This window comes from Lepidochelys olivacea, assembly GCF_965140295.1.
Source record: "Lepidochelys olivacea isolate rLepOli2 genome assembly, chromosome: 11".
In the NCBI taxonomy this organism is placed as follows: domain Eukaryota; kingdom Metazoa; phylum Chordata; order Testudines; family Cheloniidae; genus Lepidochelys; species Lepidochelys olivacea.
The window spans coordinates 49,110,350-49,135,851 of NC_140421.1; the positions used below are offsets into that span (position 1 = coordinate 49,110,350).

At 40.8% G+C, this 25,502-nt stretch overlaps 1 protein-coding gene across 3 annotated transcripts in view; it reads left to right on the top strand.

The window, feature by feature from the left end:
• The window catches only part of ZNF804A (zinc finger protein 804A), a 234,080-nt gene extending 209,210 nt beyond the window's left edge, over positions 1-24,870 (top strand). For all 3 annotated transcript variants that reach the window (XM_084642679.1, XM_084642680.1, XM_084642681.1), the window contains exons 3-4: positions 15,727-15,857; positions 21,394-24,870. In XM_084642679.1, coding sequence (XP_084498805.1) covers positions 15,727-15,857; positions 21,394-24,661 — 3,399 coding nt within the window. In that variant the 3' untranslated portion in view covers positions 24,662-24,870. The remainder of the gene's footprint in view (positions 1-15,726; positions 15,858-21,393) is intronic.
• Positions 24,871-25,502: the final 632 nt, after the last annotated feature.

Sequence of the window (25,502 nt, forward strand, 5' to 3'; positions counted from 1 at the left end):
ACCTTGTTCTTTATTACACAGTATATGAAGAATTTATGTAAAGTTGCTGGCAGAATGTGAGGGGAGTAGTAGAGCGCCCCAATACGGGCTCATCCCACATGGGGGACTGGAAATTCCCTACATCAAAATTCCCCTTAAAGGATTGCCCACAAGAGGTAAACCCAATGAATGTTCACCTCACTAGCTAGGGTGTGACTTTCACCTCACTAGCTAGGGTGTGATGATGTGGAGGCAATGGACACACCTCCATACTATGAATGGGGGAGGACAGGGGTAGACCCAAAGCAGAAGAGTCTGGGCCATGATCTTCCCCGCTCCCTCTCCTTCTCCCTGAAACATGTATATATGGGGGAAAGGGGAGGACACTCTCCTTTCTCGTTCCCTCCCTTCCCAGGTCAGTAGGTAGGTCAACTCACATGGCATGCAAATAAAGGACTCTGACCCTGACCAGAGAGGTCAGCTGATTGGGTCTTGTCTGACAGGGCAAGGGGAGAGGGGTGGCTTTTCCTTGCTCCTACTTGTGGGAATAGCCATTTTTGCCTCTGCTTGCTTGTTGCTAGCAAGTAGTTATTTTGGGCTCTGTTCCAGTCCACCTTTCCCCGTGCATGGCTAATTACTGGATCTCCTACAATGCTGGGGGCTAGGCTAATCACCAAATTTTGTTTGGGGTGTAGCATCTAGTGAAACTGACAAACTTCTTTGTGGGGTTTTCACATTCCATCTGGTATCTCAGAGATCCAGTTTTGGGGGGCTAAATGACATTGTCACATCTTTAGTGGGTTGCAGGATGGTTGGTGGGGAAAAGGGGTCCTATGTGAGGTCCCTGTAACTCAGTAGGCTGCTTGGGCATGGGCCAACATTCCACAGTAGGGAGAGCTGTCTCATGCAGCGTGTGGCTCCCCCAGTATAATCTCTCCTATCTCGTCTGTGGAGGAGTGGAGTGGGACAGGTCTTTAGCTTCCAGCCAGGATCCTAGCAAGGGTGTATCACCCTCATCCCCATCATCAGGTTAGTAGAACCCAGGGCTATTGGTGACCAGTTCAAATCCGCATTGGAACATCCATGCCAGGTAGATGGGGGTGGGGAATGGGCCTATTGGTTTTAGGGATTTTAATAAAGTTGCAGCATCTACATTTAACCAGATTATGTTATTTCAAATATTTATAAAGTACCATAATATTACTCCTTCTCTTGGCTTCGTGGTACATCTTGTTTCCTATAACTGTAAGCTTCCTGTGGCAGGGATTGTCTTCTTTTAGCTTCTCACCCACGGCTGAGTGAGCACAAATAATGATGTGCTGAGTATAATTTAACAAATAACAATATGCTATGTGAAGTGTCTTCTTTGTTCCACTATTGGGAGGAGAGTTTGATCCATCTGAGAGCGTCGAGGAGTTTGGGCCCCTAAACTAAAACGATGACAGATTTCAGAGTGGTAGCCGAGTTAGTCTGTATCAGCAGAAAGAATGAGGAGTACTTGTGGCACCTTAGAGACTAACAAATTTATTTGAGCATAAATTTTCATGAGCTAAAGCCCACTTCATGAGATGCATGCAGTGGAAAATACAGTAGGAAGATATATATATATATATATATATATACACAGAGAACATGAAAAAATGGGGGTTGCCATACCAACTCTAACAAGACTCATCAATTAAGGTGGGCTATTATCAGCAGGAAAAAAAAATTACCATTGCCAACTGTGTCCACAGATTTATTCAAGGGACACCCTCATAGGACCTAATCACATCAGCCACACTATCAGAGGCTCGTTCACCTGTACATCTACCAATGTGATATACGTCATCATGTGCCAGCAATCCCGTCTGCCATGTACATTGGCCAAACTGGACAGTCTCTATGCAAAAGAATAAATGGACACAAATCAGACATCAAGAATTATAACATTCAAAAACCAGTCGGAGAACAATTCAACCTCCCTGGACATTCAATTACAGACCTAAAAGTCGCAATTATTCACCCAAAAAACTTCAAAAACAGACTCCAAGAAGAAACTGCAGAACTGGAATTAATTTGCAAACTGGACACCATTAAATTAGGCTTGAATAAAGACTGGGAGTGGATGAGTCATTACATTAACTAAAAACTATTTCCCCATGCTAATATTCCTGTTACTCACGCCTTCTTGTCAACTGTTTGAAATGGGCCATCCTGATTATCACTACAAAAGTTTTTTTTTTTCTCCTGCTGATAATAGCCCACTTTAATTGATAAGTCTCATTAGAGTTGGTATGGCAACCCGCATTTTTTCATGTTCTCTGTATATATATAATCTTCCTACTGTATTTTCCACTGCATGCATCTGATGAAGTGGGCTTTAGCCCATGAAAGCTTATGCTCAAATAAATTTGTTAGTCTCTAAGGTGCCACAAGTACTCCTCATTCTTTAAACTAAAATGAGCATTCAAGTCATGAATGTGCTATAATAAATTGAGAAACTGGACTTCTCTTCCCCAAACCTTCACTAGTTCAAGATGAGATGAAGAATGATTTTGCAGAAAGGCACAGAATTGGGATTCTGGAGGTGAGAGTTCAATTCTTGGCTTTGCCAGACTTCCCAAGTGATCTTGGCCATGATGCAATCTCTCAATGTTTTTAATTCCCATCTGTACAATGGGGATAATTTTAACCCACATGGGTGTTAATAAAATGATCAATGGTGCTTAGATACTACAGAGATGGGAACCATTTAAGAACTAAACAGATGCAGAGAGAAGCATTGGTAAGCACACAAATAGGAATATACTGATAGACTTGAAGCACTGAACATTAAATTATTTTCGACTATTCTGGTCTTCCGTTTAACTAATATTCATTCAGGAATGAACTGTTACAAGTTAATTCTTTCTAAAGGTCTAATGCTCACTTTGATCACCTCGGTTGTGTGACACCTGTTCTGTACCCCTTCTGTGACTGCTTCTCCTTTAATACTTTCCAGGGTTTTGCCAGTCTCTCCACTTGGTTGGCTGTCCTCTTTTCATCATTTTTATGCTGATTAATGTCCTCAATCCAACTTCCTTGGTTGCCAAGTTAGGGAACTAGGTCAGAAAATGTATCACGAGTTATAGAGGCCATCCCAAATAACTTGCTCCTAAAACCTTTATGATGCACCTTTTTTTTGGAAATGCTGTTTAACTGCTCTGAGCTTGAATCTAGTCTATGGAGGGCCTAAAGCAGGTGTAATCTAGAGTGGGTAAATTCCACATTTGGGGGAAGGAGGAGGAAATATTTCACTGATGGGCTGATTTTAAAATAAAATAACGACTGTCTGAAGCTACTTAGTAGTGTTTTAACTGGGTGAAACCTAGCTGTGGGTTTTGTTCAAACCTCATTCAAACTTATGTTTGAAAGCACCCTTCACAGTAAGACATTTGGAAGAAACATTTATGTTACCACATCTAAAACAAGGCCTAATAGAATTTGCCCAGAAACTATCACTATGTGGGTGGTGAATTCCACTGGATATTGTGACCTGGTGTGTGAGGGAAGGAGGGAAAGCAAAACACAGAGAATGGCAGAGACAAAAAGCAAGAAAACCAAGTAGGAGCTAGTGATCACAGTGTGACCCTGGAAAAAGCTGGAGAGAGCACTTGTCCTGTAGATGCATTGGCTAGGGAGTTGGGGCTGTAAGCTAAGAAACTGCTCCTTTTGTTCTTGCTTGCTCCTGCATTGGGAGAAACAGGACTCTGTACATTCCTTGTAAATAAACAAGATTGCATCAATAAAAATACAAGACTCCATCAATTTCTACTTCCAACTGGAAAAATCCATCCCCAGGACTCTGAAATTTGACTAGCAGCTTGGGTTAAAAAGGGGCAACAATAGTATAAATCCCAGGGAGATGTATCATTGAGCAGAGGGTGGTATTGTCTCTACTCCTAATATTAACTCTAAAGGTCAAGCAAGAAGCAAATTTTGGTGTCACAGTAGTTTACTATGGTAGCTTTATGCCTCTATTGACCTGAAAATTAGTTCAGTGGCCTGGATATTTGTCAAAGTCAGAAAAAATCCACATAATTTGGTACAATTGTTAGTCTATGCTCAAGAGAAAAAAGGATTATAATAGCAGGGGTGTTATAAACCAGGAGAGCACGCTTAGTAGAGCAGAGAGCCCCCGCTATACCTGGCACGGCACCATAACAGTTTTCCCCCACGTTCATACACTTCATGTAAGTTTCACTATTTTCCAATTAACTTATCTAAATTTCCTTTTGTTAAACACGGTCAACTCTCTTAACATTGGATTTATTATAGTTTTTAAAGTATCAAACATTTTAAAGTTTTTGGGATACCAGCCACATAACTTTGTACCTTTGCTCATTTCTCCTTCTGTTACTACTGTTATCACAGTATTCAAATGCATTGTGTTCCACGTCTCAGTCTTTAAGTGTTGTTACTAGCTTGAGTGTGTTTATTAATTTATGGCTTCTCCATGTTTTTAAGCCTATTAGTCTGAAGTGCTATTGTTACAAGTGCTTATATCTTGAATTTTTTAAAAAAGTATCACTTTGCAAGTTAGTAGAAGGCTTGTAGGGGTGATGTAAGAAATGCTCTTAATGCAGTTATGTGCTTTTGTTTCAGTAGGAACCTACTGCTTGGATTAAATTAGACTTTCCAGCAGTAGAAAAGTAGTATGTCTACTAGAAAATCTACTAGAATTCTTTGAGGGGGTCAACAAGCATGTGGACAAGGGAGATCCAGTGTATACAGTATACTTAGATTTTCAGAAAGCCTTTGAGAAGGCCCCTCTTAAGCAAAGTAAGCTGTCATGGGATATGAGGGAAGGTCCTCTCATGGATTGGTAACCAGTTAAAAGATAGGAAACAAAGGGTAGGAATAAATGGTCAGTTTTCAGAATGGAGAGAGGTAAATAGTGGTGTCCCCCAGAGGTCTGTACTGGGCCCAGTCATATTCATAAATGAAATGGAAAAGGGGGTAAAAAGTGAGGTGGCAAATTTTGCAGATGATAAAAATTTGCTCAAGATAGTTAAGTCCCAGGCAGACTGCGAAGAGCTACAAAAGGATCTCTCAAAACTGGGTGACTGGGCAACAAAATGGCAGATGAAATTCAGCGTTGATAAATGCAAAAAAGTGCACATTGGAAAACATAATCCCAACTATACATATAAAATGATGGGATTAACTGTAAATTAACTGTTACCACTCAAGAAAGAGATCTTGGAGTCAATGTGGATAGTTCTCTGAAAACATCCACTCAATGTGCAGCGGCAGTCAAAAAAGCAAACAGAATGTTGGGAATCATTAAGAAAGGGATAGATAATAAGACAGAAAATATCATATTGCCTCTATATAAATCCATGGTATGCCCACACCTTGAATACTGCATGCAGATGTGGTCACCCCATCTCAGAAAGATATATTGGAATTGGAAAAGGTTCAAAAAAGGGCAACAAAAATTATTAGGGATATGGAATGGGTGCCATATGAGGAGAGATTAATAAGACTGGGACTTTTCAGCTTGGAAAAGAGATGACTAAGGGAGGATATAATAGAGGTCTATAAAATCATGATTGGAGTGGAGAAAGTAAACAAGGAAGCGTTATTTACTCCTTCTCATAACATAGCAACTAGGGGTCACCAAATGAAATTAATAAACAGCAGGTTTAAAACAAACAAAAGGAAGTATTTTTTCACACAACACATGGTCAACCTGTAGAACTCCTTGCCAGAGGATGTTGTGAAGGCTAAGACCATAACTGGGTTAAAAAAAGAACTAGACAAGTTAAGGAAGGATAGGTCCAACAATGGCTATTAGCCAGGATGGACAGGGATGGTGTTCCTAGCCTATATTGCCAGAAGCTGGGAATGGGCGACAGGGGATGGATCATTTGGTGATTACCTGTTCTGTTCATTCCCTCTGGGGCACCAGGCATTGGCCACTGTCGAAAGACAGGATACCGGGCTAGATGGAGCTTTGGTCTGACCCAGTATGGCTGTTCTTAAGTTCTTTCATGTGTATGCAAATATTTGCTATGCACTACAAGTCCCAGCTTTTAAACTGCTAGTTATGACTGTATTGGGAAATACACAGTAAATACTAAGAGCTGGATTGTAACTCTACAGCTCCAGTGAGTTCCCCAGGAACAGGGCAGGAACCAGATTGGGATGCTGATATTCCCAATGGTGTTGCAGCTTTCCTTTTGCTTCAGAGGAAAGCAGTCCATACTAACCCTTCTGATGGTCCAGGTTACTTTCCTCCCCTGCGGAAGCTGAGGTGTATGTACATGGCCAGGGCTCTACCACCTTCCCAACCTCCTGAGCCAAAGAAGGAATAGAATTCTGGGGCCAGATGTTCTCCCCCAGTGCACAGGCTCTGGTGATGTAAGTAATCCGGGCATGGGCATAAAGGGCTCTTTATGCCTCCTTTCTACACTGTGTGGGTGTACAGAAGGACAATCAATTGCGGTCTATATAAGTAGTAAAACATTGCTATGTTATGTCTTGATCTTTTAGCTGGATTCACGTGGTTGGAGTCTCAGTAAAATTAACGGGGTTCAACATGAATATAAGAGTCTTTTCATGGATCCAATGGCAGTACTGGAGTCTCAGGGTCAGCCTTCCCATTGCTCTGCACCATGTGATGTCATTCACCAAGTGAATTCAAAATGGATGTAGAAGAACACCTAGTCATAATGGTAGTATTTTACCCTCACTTTTCATCATTGTAAATGACTACACAAGGCACAGAGCAATGGAGAAACAGTCCGTTAGTTCTCTCAGTGAAATTTCTTACTTAAATTGTCACTATTTGCTGAGCTCTCTACTTGCTAGGATGCCACATCCTTTGCTCTGACTTTCAAAAAGAGAGGGAAAATATACATTTGGAGACTACATAAAGGTAACTCAGGACTTAGACCAGCTAACACCTACTGCAAAGTATATTTGTTATGACCATAGTTCCATTGACTATGCATACTAGTATGTATTTGCTGAATTAAGCCTTGCAACATCATGTAGAAAATGTATCAAATACACAGTGAAGATTAGATAGTAAGGGACCCTTTTTTAACCACTTACACTTCCTGTACAGGGAGTTGGCATGTCAGTTATAAAATACAAATCACACAGTGTAAGTTGTTAATATAACACTTATAATGATTATATCCATCACCATTGCTTATCATACGAAGGACCATCCAGGACTAGATGAGAGGAGAGCAAGTCTGAAACAAAAAGTTTGATGGAGGAAAAACAAACATTCCCTGAAAAGTTAGCTATTAAAAGTTAGCTATGAAAATTACAGCTGCCTCCAGGCACCTGACACAACTGGCACCTACTTACATGCAACAATCAAACAGAATAATTTGATTACTTACCAACATTTAATGTTTCATCTCTGCCTAAACTTACATGTACTGAACAAATAGTACCTGATTAAGCTGATAAGAGGCTCAGATGGGCATCATGATATTTGCTTTGCAATTCTGTGCTGCCTGAAAGAAATACTGAGTAGTAGGGACTCATTTGCATACAAGAGCCAGATATGCAGCTCTGTGCATCTGCCCTTTATCCAGCTCTGAATACAGCTGTCCAAGGAAACGTTTAACATCCTTTTTTGTGCTCATTATGTGCCTGATCCTGCACCATGCAAGGATCAAGATATCACATTGTGCAGTACATACAAACATACAACATTGACAATTTAGGGCAGATTTTGAACCCTCTACTCACATTGGCGAGCAGTCTCTCAAAGAAGTAGCCCCATTAATTTCAATGGAAACCAAATCACAATATTTTAGTCATTACAATAATTGAAATGAAGTGCTATTAAAGGATGTTTTCTAATTTCTGTATAGCTTTGGCTCAGCTTCCTTGTGAAAGTTAATAAACAAACAAACCTTTTATCTTCAACAATACTGTATCTTCTCTTGTCCTATTGCATGTGTCTTTTCTTATTCACTGCATAAATTTCTCACTGGAGGAAAAACAAACATTTACAGTCAAAAATTACTGAGCTCCGCAATATGCAGTGAAGTCCCCACGTTTGTAATGTCAATGTGTTTTTTCTCCCTTTTATACATTTTTAATATCCATCACCATGCTAAGTGCTCAGAATGAATCTATGAAATGAACTACTATACGTTTGAAAAGAGAGACATGAGTGCAAAGTGGGCACCAGGGTCAGCATCATATTATCTATTGGAAGACAAGAATACACAGAGTTAAGAAATCTTATGAAAAGAGGCCTCAAACGTTTGGTCTTTTGCTTTGGAGTACAGCTATCATACACCCAAAAGTCTTGCTTGAATTGTTTAACCTTGCACTTTTTTAGCAGAGTAACAGACACTCACTTTTTTGTTGACTATCTAGGGGAGCACACAATGGAGTAATATATGATTATTTACCTTTCAAATAACTTCATTGGACTCACCATGGTTTCTCTCAAAGGCATACACAGCTACCAGAAATATAATGTGGAACTTGTTGAAAAAAAGTAGGACCCATCCATCTGTGAGCATATTTCACTTATCTGTTTCTCAACATGTTTTTTGGTATCTGAAAACATCTGAATAGACAGATGGAATAGCAGCAGCATCACCTGCTATGGCAAAGACAGGCACGGAGCATAGCTAAATAAGTTGCATTTTTTTACAACTCAGTGAAAAAGAGCAAAATATTAGAGAGAGGAAATAGCAAAAGAAATATAACACACATTTTATTGGGCACTTCTGCAAACTTCATTAAATGCACTTCTGGTATGGGCCAGTCATGTAAGGAAAGACCTGAATGCACCTTGAATGACATGAAGTCAGAAAACCTGGCACTGTCACTTCTCTATGTCCAAATGGCTAGTGATCTTTGGCAGTGCCCTCATGTGCCAAGATCCACAAAAACGATGGCATAACAACTGGCTCAAAACTGGCCTGAGGCATTGCTTCATAGTCTATTTACCTTGAAACAAGAGAAAATATTGACAGTGTTGTTATTGATTCCAAAGGTGACCAAGCAGTAGCATAAACATGGATATAAGCTGCTTGATTTAAAGCAACCTGCCCAACACCTGTTGATAATATGGACTGCAGTTAGGTTATCTGACCAAGAAAGAACCCATTTATTCCCGAATCTTTCGACACATAATTACCACCAAAATTAGCAGAAATTCTAAGAAAATAATACCCCTTTATTGACCAACAGAACTCGCAATGAAAATCCCCCACTGAAATACACATCAATCCCCCACTGAAAACACTGAACTGAGCCAGCAGAGATATCTGAGCGAACCTTAATATCTGCCTTCAAAATCTATTCTGTCTGCCAGAATGAAATGCCACTGAAAGCAGGAGGCAAGAATTGCTACTTGCCCAGTAGATAATCCTGCAGCCTCCTTGTCAATCAAATAGTATAGTTCGGCCATCTGGTACCAGGTGTGGCTGCTGCCAAGCGAGAACAGAAGATACATCCTGGGTCAATGACACAACACATAACATTCAAACATCCATTTAAAAACTAGCTGTTTCAGGAGCCCAAGACACTCATCATTAAGCACCAAAGGTTTTTGTTTTAAGGGCTGTTCTTCACTGCAACAGGTAGCTGAAGTTAGTACACTTGAGTTATTCCACTTGAGCTAGCCTAGTTTAAGTGAGAACAGAGTGAGAGTGACCACATTGTGAAACAACATTCTTGCTACACAAAGTGGTAGGATTGAAGCTGAAAAATTGTAACTCCAGCTGCTGCATGCCCATTGCATTTCTAGGGTGCATCAGCCCTAGCACAGACAGGCTAGCTGGCCCAAGCTTAAAGCACCACTTAATTCAAGCTAGAGATTTTTGTGAGTGGATGGGAGTTGGACTATGGGGCAAACCTTGAGTTATAGCTCAAGCAGCAATGTAGTGAAGACAAGACCTTAAAGTAATACATTGTCTGCCATACCCAATTAATTCTCAAGGTAAGCAAGACAGTCTTCTTTTCACTCAGTGGCTTCCAAAGTCTAGTGCAAGCCAGGGGGTCAAAGCCCAAGTTGCCAGCTGGCCATCCCAACCAGGCCCTGCAGAAGGATGAAGAAAGCAGGGAAGAGGAAAAGTGGCTTCCTATATCAGAAATAGTTGTTATCCAGAAGTAGAGAAGGGAGACACTAAGTCCAGAGGAAATAACAGCTCTCCAGGTGATCACAACAGCAACACACACTTATGGGGCTCACTTATGAGGCTAGAGCTGACTCACTCTAGACTCAGTCTCATCCCCACATGTGAGGAACAAGGGTTGCTTTCCCATTTTACACTCCCCCATCCAGCAGATACCCACCAGGCAGTGAAATAGGGCCAGAGACAGATTCCACTCATCCTGCTGGATTCAGAACTATTGCAGCTGCCTCTATTTCATTCCCTACAAGAGGGTCATGGCTGCAGGATCTGGAGCACAAAGTACTTGAGACTGGTGGATACCTCCAGGACTGTGCTAGGGTGGCTGCAACCTGTCCCATTGGGAAGCTCCTAGAATTACTGTGGCTTCTACTTCTGCTGCCACCTTCCTCAGGGCCTCCATTAGGGAAGCACTGACAGACCTAGGGCCTGAACTGGCTGGCTGGCTGAGGAGATCCAAGGGAATTCCTTGGGATTTGGTCCAAGTCAGCACCACCATGTCTACCCACTGAAGCATAGCAAGGCATCCTGCACCGGAGGACAGGACCAGAATGACTTCTTCCCTCCAGCCAGGATATGATGACCCTCACCCACTATGTGGCAAAGGGAGAGGGAGATTCAGAAGGCAAGGAGGAGCTGGCCTACTGGAAGAGGGTGATGGGACACTGACTGAAAACCTCCCCTTTCAGGCTAGTTGAAGCCCCAATGAGGCAGGATAGGCTTTCTGAGGAGACAGGAGGGAAATCTGGTTACTGTTGTGAGCCACACTGTAAATGTTTGTTTTAATGTTTAATTTTAATAAGGTAGCATTGTGTTTGGTTAGCTCATGTATTTGTTTTAGTTGCGGTGGCAGCATGTGTTTGTCTTTCGGGATTAAAAGTGTAATTGGTTTGACTGTTTGCAGTTTGCTTAAAGTACAGTTAGATTTGAAAGTTAGTTCCATTTACATTTCAAGTGCTGTGTGTGGGTGCATGAGGGTGTGTGGGTATGTCTGTGAATGTACATTTTCACTGGGCCTATAGTGCAACTTTTCTCCTCCCATTCTTGCTGCAGTTGCAGTTGTGTGTGTGTTGTTGGGTTTTTTGCCCTTGTCTATTCATTTATCCACCTGGTACTTTTATTCCATATCTGAGGGAAATTGCTGATTTTGTTTGGCCTCCGGCATTGTCAAGGTTCCTCCCCCACTCTGAACTCTAGGGTACAGATGTGGGGACCTGCATGAAAAACCTCCTAAGCTTATCTTTACCAGCTTAGGTCAAAACTTCCCCAAGGTACAAAATATTACACCCGTTATCCTTGGACTGGCCGCTACCACCACCAAACTAATACTGGTTACTGGGGAAGAGCTGTTTGGATGCGTCCTTCCCCCCAAAATACTTCCCAAAACCTTGCACCCCACTTCCTGGACAAGGTTTGGTAAAAAGCCTCACCAATTTGCTTAGGTGACTACAGACCCAGACCCTTGGATCTTAAGAACAATGAACAATCCTCCCAACACTTGCACCCCCCCTTTCCTGGGAAATGTTGGATAAAAAGCCTCACCAATTTGCATAGGTGACCACAGACCCAAACCCTTGGATCTGAGAACAATGAAAAAGCATTCAGTGTTTTACAAGAAGACTTTTAATAAAAAATAGAAGTAAATAGAAATAAAGAAATCCCCCCTGTAAAATCAGGATGGTAGATATCTTACAGGGTAATTAGATTCAAAAACATAGAGAACCCCTCTAGGCAAAACCTTAAGTTACAAAAAAGATACACAGACAGAAATAGTTATTCTATTCAGCACAATTCTTTTCTCAGCCATTTAAAGAAATCATTATCTAACACATACCTAGCTAGATTACTTACTAAAAGTTCTAAGGCTCCATTCCTGGTCTATCCCTGGCAGAAACCAGCATACAGACAGACACCCAGACCCTTTGTTTCTCTCCCTCCTCTCAGCTTTTGAAAGTATCTTGTCTCCTCATTGGTCATTTTGGTCAGGTGCCAGCGAGGTTACCTTTAGCTTCTTAACCCTTTACAGGTGAGAGGAGCTTTCCCCTGGCCAGGAGGGATTTCAAAGGGGTTTACCCTTCCCTTTATATTTATGACAGGCATATACTCTGTACAATATCTTTATTTCTTTCAATATCTAGTACAGTTTAGAACACTGTGGCAGTTGTAACTGAAGATTCAAGACAAAAAGACAGCTGGAGATGTGTGGGCAATACGATGGGCTACATTTTCAAGTGTTATATGGGATTTTTAGTTGCAGGATTCCCATTGATTTTAATGGGAGTGCACAGCTAAAATACTATTAAATATTTTGAAATGTTTTGGTGTTGCATATCCTTGAACTTCTATTTTTCATGACGAACACATTGAAAAGCAGGACCTTGGATGTGGAGTTCATGCTAGAACAAAATTTGTATCATTGAAAGAATAAGAGTGCATTAAGGCAAATAGCTGAAATGAGATAGTGTGTGGTGTATGAGCTGGAAGAAAGGAGAACAATTTAATGAGGAAGAAGCCTCTCATGAACTATAAAAAGTATTAAACTGGCTATGTACAGAGCCAAATTTAGCAGGTATGGTTTTGGCTCACATTATGTGCAGCTGCAAGGTACATTATAGTACAAAAGGTCAGTGTGTGACTGTGGATCTTTGTGCAATTTTATAATACAGAAAAAACAATGAAAAAGGGGGAAAAACAATGATCAGAAAGTGGAGTATAGCAGATTTATCAGACCTGCACAAATGTTTTTGGGTTAAAGGTTTCCTACAACTTACACCTCACTTATAAACAAACTCATGGCTCTTGATTGTTATATGCATATGTGAAACTCATTTGCATTAACGGCTAGGCTCATTATTTATTACTACAGCAAAAGGAAAGTGGGTTGTGTGGAGAATTTAAAATGTTATGGGAAGGAAGGAATGGATACTAGCAGTCATGATGGAAGATATTTTTTATAACAGACTCCTGGATGGGTAGGGTATAAGATGTAGTGAGGCTGGTTTATATTAATATTGAAAATTTGAAGGGATTATAGAGATAGTCATCTAGGTCAGATACTGGGAAATTTGCTAAAAGCAAAGAACATAAGAATGGCCATACTAGATCAGACCAATGGTTCATCTAGCCCACTATCCTATCTTTTGACAATGACCAATATGAGATGCTTCAAATAGAAGGAAAAGTACAAGGCAATTATCAAGTAATCCATCCCCTGTCATCCAGTCCCAGCATCTGGCTGTCAGAGGCTTAGGGACACGTAGAGTATGGGGTTGTGTCCTTGATGATCTTGGCTAATAGCCATTGATGGACTTATCCTCCATGAACTTATTTAATTATTTTTAAACCCAGTTATATTTTTGGCCTTCATAACATCCCCTGGCAACAAGTTCCACAGGTGGACTGTGCATTGTGTGAAGAAATACTTCCTTTAGTTTGATTTAAACCCACTGCCTATTAATTTCATTGGGTGACCCCTGGAAGAAGATCTGAAAGATCCTCTGAAATCGAAATCTCTGGTTGCTCAGAGTCCTTTACTGCAGCCATGTTCTTCAAATTAAAAAAAACTGGTAGATCTGAGACAAAAATGGTTTCACTGGAAGACCTGATTAAACTTTAATCTGAAACAAATTGCTTGTTTGCACGATTCATCTGGAGCAACGTTTGTGTAGGGTGAAGAGAGGCACACCCAAACAAATAGATTTACTTGATGAATGGCAGTGAGACAAAGCTGTGTTAATTACAAGGCAATCTCAGATGAATGAATTGAGCTGGTGTTGGAGAATCAGGTCAGAAACAAAAATAGCTGGTGAGTTGGCATCCACTTCCAACTGGAGAGGAAAGCTCCTGATCCCATTGCATACATGGAATAAGTGATTACCTCATTGTTGGGAACAGAAGTGTAAGATGACCACATCAATGACCTGTAGTAGAAATCAGCAAAGTTTCTGTGAGAGGTATGGTTTTGAACTCAACAGGAGCACAAATTTTGCCATGATCTGGAAGCTGAGAGTAACCACGAAAAAGAGACTTATCATTTGAAGGAAACAACATTCTAAACTTTCCTTTTCTCAGGCTAACAACACAGAAGATAACGGGTGTGGGTGAAACCTGCTTTCACAAAGAAAATGTGGAGGCAGCCGTTACGATTCTGAGCGGAGGCAAATTAAGGGATAGGTGCTCTAAGTCATAGAATCATAGAATCATAGAATATCAGGGTTGGAAGGGACCCCAGAAGGTCATCTAGTCCAACCCCCTGCTCAAAGCAGGACCAATTCCCAGTTAAATCATCCCAGCCAGGGCTTTGTCAAGCCTGACCTTAAAAACCTCTAAGGAAGGAGATTCTACCACCTCCCTAGGTAACGCATTCCAGTGTTTCACCACCCTCTTAGTGAAAAAGTTTTTCCTAATATCCAATCTAAACCTCCCCCACTGCAACTTGAGACCATTACTCCTCGTTCTGTCATCTGCTACCATTGAGAACAGTCTAGAGCCATCCTCTTTGGAACCCCCTTTCAGGTAGTTGAAAGCAGCTATCAAATCCCCCCTCATTCTTCTCTTCTGCAGACTAAACAATCCCAGCTCCCTCAGCCTCTCCTCATAACTCATGTGTTCCAGTCCCCTAATCATTTTTGTTGCCCTTCGCTGGACTCTCTCCAATTTATCCACATCCTTCTTGAAGTGTGGGGCCCAAAACTGGACACAGTACTCCAGATGAGGCCTCACCAATGTCGAATAGAGGGGAACGATCACGTCCCTCGATCTGCTCGCTATGCCCCTACTTATACATCCCAAAATGCCATTGGCCTTCTTGGCAACAAGGGCACACTGCTGACTCATATCCAGCTTCTCGTCCACTGTCACCCCTAGGTCCTTTTCCGCAGAACTGCTGCCTAGCCATTCGGTCCCTAGTCTGTAGCTGTGCATTGGGTTCTTCCGTCCTAAGTGCAGGACCCTGCACTTATCCTTATTGAACCTCATCAGATTCCTTTTGGCCCAATCTTCCAATTGGTCTAGGTCCTTCTGTATCCTATCCCTCCCCTCCAGCGTATCTACCACTCCTCCCAGTTTAGTATCATCCGCAAATTTGCTGAGAGTGCAATCCACACCATCCTCCAGATCATTTATGAAGATATTGAATAAAACCGGCCCCAGGACCGACCCTGTACGTAAGTCTGTAAGTCTGTAAGTCTGTACGTAAGAGACAGTTTAGCTATCCACCAAGTCAGATACAATACATTTCTGGATTGTTTTGGCCAGTGCATCAAAAATGTTATTCACACATAGCTGTTGTTTTTCCTTTCAACATAGCAGACAAAATTAATACCTGATGTAACTCCATTGTACTCCATGGAATTACACCAGGGATGAACTTGGTCTAAATTGTTTAAGTAAAAAGATAGAGCAACATACCATTACTCAGTAAATATATTTCAGGAAAGGTCCATGCAGTAATCTGATGTAATATTTTGAATATTGCTGAACTACCTAAATGTGTGATTTCTAACACGAAACCAACAAAAGTGCATCTGAACTTTTTTAGTTGTTTACCAGGGCTGTCAGGGATTCTCTTTATATTAAATATTTTTATTATTATTTTTAACAGAGACTCAAGGAACTGAAACAGAGGGAGTTTGCTCGAAATGTAGCTTCCAAGTCAAGAAAAGATGAAAGGAAACAGGAAAAGGCCCTCCAACGTTTGTACAAGTTAGCTGAACTGAGGAAAGAGGCAGCATGGTGAGAGAATAACTACTGAAATGGAAAAAGCACTGGAAAAATAATCCCCAAACTATTAATTGGGGTTGTGGGACACATGACTGTTAAGATCCTGAGCCCAGAACAGGGTGCACATATTTTTATGGCAAGCTCTAAGCTGTATGTATGCAGTAATTTGATCTGGCGCTATGTGAAGAAATAAATGTTTAACGTTATTTTTTTAGTGGAGCTAAAATGACATGTATTTTTAGTTAAAAATATGTTCCATATATATTTCATAAAGCCAGGCACAGTGTTGAAAGCATTAGTGAACTAGGTCAAGCATTTGAAGCTTGGCATTATTTTATTGATGAGGAAAGGATACACTCTATCTTTCCGGGATGTAACAAATCTGTGTGACTTAGAGTTTGAACTGCTCACCTGGGAATGCATCAGGAAATCTAGTTTTAAATTTAAATAGCTAGAGAAACTATATATGGGAATACCTTAAAAGAAAATGTTCCTTTTCCTGAACCCATCAGGGTATATAGTCGAACCATAACAATCACGTCTCACGAGATGTATATTCTCTATTGAATCTGGAAATATATTCCTAGTTGATATTGATATTTCTTAGTTTGAAGTGATGGCCTTTTTACCAAAAAAGTACATACTTAACGAAACAGACAACTCAGTGTAAAAGAATTTGAACCACTTTCAGTTTGCTCCAACATAGATCTAACAATCACAGGAAAAAATTGGCAGTGATTACTGTGTAAACGGAATGCTTATTCAGATGTTGTCTATGATGGGACCTGCATCTCACGCGGTGAACTGCCACATTGTTCAGTTGAACGTGAGGTCTATAGTTTTCTGCTGAAAATTGGTAACATCTGTGTGTAGTATGACATATTGAAACAAAGTCCATCTAAACAAGTGGGCATGTCCTGGATGCAGGTAGGTGTGTATGGAATGAACAGTACAGTCACACACTTTGTAATTTCTTTGGGGCAACATATATATATTAACAAGAAGTGGCAGGTTTTTCACTACTGTACTGTATCAAGGCTTTGCAACCGTCAAACAACACACAGCTAAATCCTTCTCTCTAACTCCCCATGCTGTGTTAGTGATAATACAGAATGACATAGCTGTTAATGGTATGCAGCAGATAGGATGAAAGACAATGGAACATCTAGTGATTTATATACTGAGTTGAAATTGCTAGCTGGACTCCTGGGATAGTGTATGCATCTAGATATGGCTATAAGTGCTTAAGAAGCACAAGTCAGGAGCGTTACTTGCTACTTCAGAAAAAAAGGCAAACGTATCTGTTAAAGTCTAACTATACTGTGAAAAGTGACTGTTTAAAATGACACTGAGATTCCATATTTATTCTATCTCAATGACTTGCATATTGAACTTGATTTGTTTACAAGCAAAAAATCTAACTAGTAGCTTTATAAACTTGTGTGATCTGAAAATCCTCTACAATTCATGTCCAGTAATATGAATATGAATCAGAAATTAGCTTTTTATGTTTCTATTTATGGTACATAAGTCCAGTTTGCACTCCCATACTGTATTGACTCTTCAATGCTAACATAGTAAGTACCTCATTTTGTCAGTAAGCTAATATACGTGTGTTGGAATAAAGATATGTAGGTCCAAACTCCTTAATTGTGCCTAAAATATTTGGAAGTGTATACATGTTGTGAGCACAAAAAACATGTTTGCTAGGAAAACTGGCACGTGTGTAAAGTGTATGTAAGTACAAACTTTACTGACAGAATTAAAGAAGCTCATTGAAAATGTAGATGAAAAGAAAAAGATACAGTGAAGAGGTTGATGTCATTTTTGCAGTTACTTTTCTGATAGATAGATAGATAGATCTGTTGATTCCCATATATTGTTCTAAATAACTGAGAGTAGGTTCAAAAGCAGCATTAACATTAGTATAATTTCAACTAAATAAAAACCTTATTAAAATATTTAATTGACAAAATAGAATGCAGTGTACATTTTAGGACTAGGAGAGTCAAGAATCTGATCTAGCCTTATGGACTAATACAACTGGATCATGATGGGGGTGATCCTGTGTGTCAGGAATAGAGCAGTGAGCTGCCAATTAGCGTGTTTTTAAATTGGTATCCAAAACTATAGCAAACACATTTCATTTAAAAAAAATGTGGAAAACCCAATTTTCTGTCTAAAACAGAACACTTTCAAACAGCCCTAACTGCTCTAATGTGTTCTACTTCAGGTGGGCTTTGAGGAATTTTCAAAATATTCAGCTAGTGCAGAAGCCAGGTCAATCCTTCCCAGGAGGGTAGATTGACATGAACATGTAATCCCTGTGTTCCGTGTTCTGCAATGGCACACCCTATTGATTTCTGCTTGTAGTTCAGATATTAGTGACAATCTGTAAAGCCATATATGGTTTGGGATACAGTTAGTCTGCTGTGATGTCTTAGTTGTTAGTCTTAATTTGGCAGCTAGCCAGCCATTCTCAGATGAATGCTCCCATCTCTTGAAACTGTTCCCCTGAAATGTCCATCAAATGCTGAATTTGGCAAACTTCAGGCAGTGGCACCAATTCAGATTTTTTTGGAGGGAGGAGAAATTCTGGTCCCTGCCATCCCTCCCCCCTGCAAGGCCCCTGCTTATTGCCGGCTCTCCCACAGGGACCCAGGCCTCCCTCAGCCAGTTGCCGCCAGGAGTCAAGTTCTTGGCTGACTCCCGTGTGCTCCACTGTAGAAGAACAGACTCTCCATGCTCCACATCACAACATAATTTGGCCTGCTTGCCCCTCCATCTAGGCAGAGGAGTGGCCAGGCCAAATTTGAGTTGTCCAATCCCATGCACCAGGTTGCAAACACCACTCACTGAAAGGTGGTCAAGTTGCTTTTCTGTCTGATTTAGCGCAGAACCGCAGCTTAAAAGTGGTTGACTCATGGCCGCTCTACCCCTGGGCTTTGCAGCCTATGGACCTTTGAGCAAGTGTGTTTGCCTCTTTCCCTTACCTCCCTAACTGTTGCCACTGAAGTTAGATCATATTGTAAAGCCACTTTTTTCAGTTAGGTTGGTAACGAACGTATTTTTGGCTTTCTTTCCATTCTGTTTTTTGTCAAATGCTTTTTTGGTTTTGAGGGGATGATGTTTATATGAAGGGTAAGACTGCATCTGAATGTTGTGTTCTGGCTGTATGTAACCCTTCTGCCCGTCAGAGTTGGCAGCAACAAGGGCCGGGTTCAATATCTAGGGGTTCCATTCCAATAACACAATGCAAACCGGCTCGAGCCCCCACCCAGTGACCTGGGACCAATATATACCACCCCCGCTGGGCGCCTCCAAGAGGCAATACTTCCCCTCTTGCGAGCACATAGTCTGAGTGTAGCAAAAGTCTTTTAATAACAGAGAGAAACAATGTGGCATTATGTTGGGGAAACACCACCAACAGGATTCATAACACAACCCATGAGCAAAAAACCCACCCCAGGCAAATTGGGGGCATGCCCTTTTCCCTTTGGTTCTTGAGTCCAGCAACCCCAAATCACCCAAAGTCCCAAAAGTCCAATGCCCCAAAAGTCTCTGTCCCTGGTCAGGGCAGCCCCAGAGTTCGAAAGTTTATCTGCGGAGCTTTACCTCCCAACCTGGGTGGAAATGGGACAGGGGTAAGAGGCACCTTACGTGATCTGAAGCTGACCGCCCCATAGCTCCATAGCGGCGCTCCACTCCGCCAGCCGCCCCACAAACTCCTTCGCTCAGCTGCGCTCCGCTCCGCCAGCCGCCCCACGAACTCCCTTCGCTTAGCTGCGCTCCGCTCCGCCAGCCGCCCCACAAACTCCTTCGCTCAGCTGCGCCCCGCTCCGCTCCGCCAGCCGCCCCACGAACTCCTTCGCTCAGCTCCACGGCCCACAAGCAGCTCCTGCCATCCACACACTGCGCCGCATCGAACTGCTTCACCAGCCGTCCCGCAAACTGCTCCACAATATATCTTCAGGCTCCCCCACTACTTAACACAACACTCAGTGATTTCAGCTCTTAGGTGAATTCAGCTTATAATAGGGGAGCCCCAGTGCTGGTGCACTGTCAGCCCAAAGTGAGCTCAGCAGCCTATAACTAGACTTCTAATGAAATCAAAATTAGCTCTGATATTCCACAGTGGAGAGAGGAGGAAGTGCAATTAGCATGTAAGGCCCTCACCAGGGGGCCCATGCCACCAAGTATTAATACTTGTCCCCAGCCTCTCTCCAGTCACACAGTTTTGGAACCCATGACCCTTGCCTAGCGAGTGCTACTTAGTTGATGGTGAATCCCTCCATCATAACAAAAGGCCACGTACAGTTCCAAGCACAGTTCCTATAATCAGGGTAATAACAATTTATTCTTCCTGCCCCAATAACAGAGACACTGGGGATCCCACAGCAGCCAAAGTGACCACTTGGGCAGCTATGGTCTCATTCTAGGCGTGGTGGGTGTGCCTATGCAAATGAGATCGGCCCCTGAAGTTCTTTTCCACAACTTGCCACACCTCACCACCAGATGTCAGGGTGGAGCTCATCCTGACACTGCTTACATCTATTTAATAATTATTGTATTATTGTTCTTATAGGAGCTATGCAAGGCAGTAAATAAACAGAGACAAAAACATTTTTGATAATATTAGCTAGATTAGGCTGGTAAAAGAAGTCAAAACTTAGTTCTCTGAAAGAGCTAGTCTAAAGGTATTTTCAACCTATCTGGAGTTAGTTAACACAGGAACTCTCTCAGGTGAAACCCTTTTTTATTTTTTGTGAGATACCCACCCCAATTTCCAGCCAAAATAGATTAAACACAGATAGGCATACATGCTTCTGGATGATTACCTGTACTGAATCTATGGAGGTTTTCAGGTTTTTCCATCATTACTTCAAATATGTCAGTTTGATTTTTCAGTTAAAAAAAAAACAAGTGTGAAAGATAGACGTTTGCTGGCTGAGTTTCAAAAATAGCATGACTTATGGTAATGCAGAAATTCCCAAATTGTGGTCTGTAGACTACTGGTGCTCTGTTGGCTCTTCTCCTTGCTTCTTGTTGAGTCATACAGAACAGCTGGGATGAGGAGACGAAATCAAGAACAATAGTAGACAGTGTGATTAATTTTTGTTCATGAAGGATAAATCACTTATTGTACTAGGTCAGCTGAAAGTACATAAATACTTACCTAATCTTATTTTTTTGCATGTAAGAATCTGGTAAGGTTTTCACAATTATGTTTGTGATCGCAAATAGGAGGAGAGGTTGACTACGTGGTCACATATGGATGGGGAGGCAGTCTCTCTGAGAGGGAGGCGATTTATGAGACATCCTCTGTCCTACTATATTTTGCAGTAGGAAGAAGTTTGAAAGCCCCTGCTGGAATGTAGTCTTGTTTTGGAGCTATTGATTTAGAATAGTTAACCTGTCCCCCTAGAAATCTTTGGGGAAACAAATGTAACACAATGTTATGGAAATAATAGTACAGGGGGAAGGCAGTAACTCTGAACATCTGATTTCTTTGAAGTGTACTCATGGAAGGTTTTGTTTTGCTTTTTAGTGCTCCTGGGAGTGGTCCCATGTTCAAGTCCACTACAGTTACTGTGAGAGATAATTTCCATGAAATCCCACAAAGTACTATCATAGACGCTTCTAACAAACAACAAAATGTCAATTGTACATTAATGCACAATGCACAGAATGCGAAAGATGTTGCTTTTTCTGCTTCGGAAAGCGCAATTAATAACAAATCTGACACTCTCAAACTTGGGGATCAAGTACAAGGAGTCCATGGACATAAAATAGGATTCTCTTTTGCTTTTCCTAAGAAAGCATCAGTGAAGTTGGAGTCCTCAGCTGCTGTATTCTATGAATATAATGATGAAACATCCAGTGAACATGGAATTAGCAGAAGAAGTAGATTTGTTCCAGGAGCTTGTAATCTTCAGTTTCCATCAGCAACAGAAATAGTTTTGTGCTCTGAGGAGAAACAAAACTACAGTCACCCACTGATGGAAAAATGTACTGACACAGCAGAAGCTTCTGAAGTTCAGGAGTCAAAACAACTATCCAGTAAGGAGAAAAATATAATACTAGAGAATACAGTATTAGTTCCAGCCGATTCTCATTTGAAACAACCTGTGTCTTGCGATTTGGATGACTATTGTGTTGATGTCAATTCACCAGCATTACGAGATCAATCACTGTCCACAGTTGCCATTAGTAATCAGGCACTACCTGTAGAAAGTCACAGTTCTGAGAGGTTGGGGAAAAAATCCCCAGCTCGTGATATCACTGATGATTGCTTACCTTTGCAAGACATCACAGAGGAAAACAATAAATACATTAATAGTGATTCATCCACAACTGAAGCAGAAATTAAAAAACTTGGCTCTGACCTACATATGTCATCAAATTCTGAAGGGGAGAGTACAGCCTTACAAAACAAACAAGAGACACATAAAAGACCTTGTGAACCATTTGTTCCTGTTCTGAGCAAACATGGATTGTCTGTTCTTCAGTGGCCATCCGAAATGTTAATTTACACAAATACAGAACCATCCATTTCATATAGCTGTAATCCTTTATGTTTTGACTTCAGGTCATCACGAGCAAGTGACTGCATGGAGAAAACTAAACATCAGTCAAATGTACATCATTCTCATGACAAAACTGAGTCCAACCAGAGTCTTGTTTTAGATGACACAGATAAATCTATTTCAGAATGTGCTGATTACAAAACAGAAATTAATAAAAATGTGTGCGACCAAGCAACATCACTTATAACAGATGTTTTGTTAGCTAAAAGCTGTGAACCTGCAACAAATCAAGATAAAATGTGCTTGGATGCCTCTTTCAGGACTGGAAAAACAGAAAAATACCACATTTCCAAAAGCCATTTACGACAGGACACCAGGATAGATGATAAACACAGCAAAGTCTGGAACAAAGAAACTCACAAAAGATGGTTTCACAAAAATAGGAAAAGGAAAAGGAGAAAATTATGTCATCACCATCATGAGGAAATAGCAAAAGCAGACACTGAAATTTCTTCAACAGCTGAACAGAAAATTAATTATGTCAATGAAGATAAACATCAGCACCTTCAAAATACTTCAGGGAAGTGCAGAGATGAAATTGGAAGCATATGGTTAGCTACAGAGCAGTTACAACAGTCATGTCAAAAACTTGGCATTGGAAACAGTGATCACAAAAGAACCATGTCCACATCAACAAACATACATGGTGACAAAGGCCAATGTGGGACCTGGAACACAAAAAATAGCTATGACCACTGCACTGACTCTGAACCTCTGCACAGAAAGTACAAAGCAAGCTCTCATAGGCAGTCAAAACAACTGACTTTGAATTCTGGAAGACATAACTTAATGTATTCTAGAACATTATGTAGCTGTAAGGTCAGAAGATCTAGCTGTAGCCCAGATCATAAATGTTTGGAAAAATGTACAAGTCAAAGCCAGTCCATCAAGAGAGCTTACAACTTTCTGACTGATGAACCTGAAAGATCCCATCGAAAGCGAAGACAACATACATATTCTTGTTCATCGGATGAAAGTTCATGTAGACAGGCATTTTTATCAGAAGCGTATCTCAGGCAAACAAGTAATTTAGCTGCACATTGTAAGCCTAAAAGGAAAAGGAGGAGAAAAAGATCTAGAACCCATCACATATTTGTCAACAAAGAACTAAGAAGAAATGAAAATCATAGACCTTCCAGAGGAAATTCTACATTAAATATTTTGGGGGAATTGTTAACACAAGAAAATATACAACAAACAAAAACTCAACCCATAAAAGATTATACAAAAAATATGGCGGAAACAACACAGCTGGTAGAAAACAAGTTGACTCTACAATCTGATGGTTTACTTTTATCAGAAAATAACAAGTCAACAGAGTGTTCAACAATGCAGAGCTCTCCAAGTATATTTTTGGAGCACTTCACGCATTCCTCTGCTTCTGTTATTGAACATAGTGTTCCGACAACTGCAACACCAGAGAACAAGCTAGAAGAAGAAAAGAAACATGAAAATGTAAGGGCTCGTGAAAGTCAAGCTCCTTATAAAGTGCCCAGTATTGATAGAAATGTGGAACAAACTACTCGCAAACCATATCTATGCCAACATGAAGTAGCAGAGACCATACCACAAGAAAAAATAAATGAGGCAACCAGTGAATGGCTGCGGTATAATTCAGGCATAATTAACAGCCCTCCACCTTTGTCATTCAAAGAAGCACATATAAATAGCCATGCCTTTTTAACCACTGAACAGATACTTGCCCCATTTACGTTGCCTGATCAGACATTGATATTTCCCCCAGAAAACCATGGAAAATTCAAAGACTTGCAATGTGAGGCCTATCAGCAGCTCATGCAGCAAAACGTGCTGGCTAACAAGGTGAAGTTTGCCTTTCCACCCACTGCAATCCAACCTAATCCTCCTCTGCAGCCTTTGCCCTTGCAGCAGCCCTTACGTTCTACCTCTGTAACCACAATCCATCACACGGTTTTACAGCAGCATGCTGCCGCTGCTGCTGCAGCAAGTACATTTAAGGTTCTCCAGCCTCACCAACCGTTTCTTTCACAGGTCCCAACCCTTTCAAGAACACCTTTACCTCACCTCGCAGTAGGACCTAGACTTTGCCCAGGAACCCACACAACTTTTGTTGCTCCGCCACAACTGCCACTAATTCCAACTTCCGTCCTTCATCCGAGTCACCTGGCTTTCCCCCCATTACCTCATGCATTGTTTCCTTCGCTGCTTTCACCACACCCAGCTGTCATTCCATTGCAGCCCCTCTTCTAGGTCAAGTTTTCAACAATCAAAATGGAAAGAGCTGTCTCTAAATTAACATACTGCTATATGTAAGCACTCGTCAGTTTTGACAAATGGTTCTTTAAGTGACTGGAATAAACTGGTTAAAATGCCTCATTAATTTGGAATCATTTACTATAAGTGTAACAATGCAAATATGTATGTAAAGTTCAGCTCCATAATATAACTAAAGCACTGAATAGTCTGATCTAATATGAACTATATATATATATATGTATGAAAATCATGTCTTAGAATATGTATAATGTACATAAAATATATTTATAGTATTGCAATCTATGTTGTAAAGTATGCTCCTTTTGTTTTTTTATCTTTGTGAACCTGCACCTATTTAATGTTTAGACAAAGCTGATGCACTGTTTTGTACTATGTTTCTTGAAACTGTAAATCTAGTGACAAACTATCTCTTGCAATAAATTTTTGTTAACTATTTAAGTATATCAAAAATCATTCATTACAAGCCTCACGGATGAATAACATAGTCTATTCCTGCTATGTTTGGATAATCAGGTTTCCTATCCTTCAATGATTTATCACCAAGCTCAGAGGCTAATGCCTTAAGGGTAACTGTCTTACCGAGCAAGGGACAAAGGGTAATAGATCTATTTGTGTTAGCAGTTTGATGTCACTGAGACAAATTTTGTCTACTTGTAGTATGTGGACAAACTGCTGACTGTTTGAGCCACTCTCTTTTCTATTAAACCAAACCAGCTCTTTTAAAGTAACATAAATGGCACAGGGGAAAAAAAGCAAGGACATTTGGAGTAAACTGTAAACCATATCTGCATTTAGCTTCTTCAGCATAAATAGC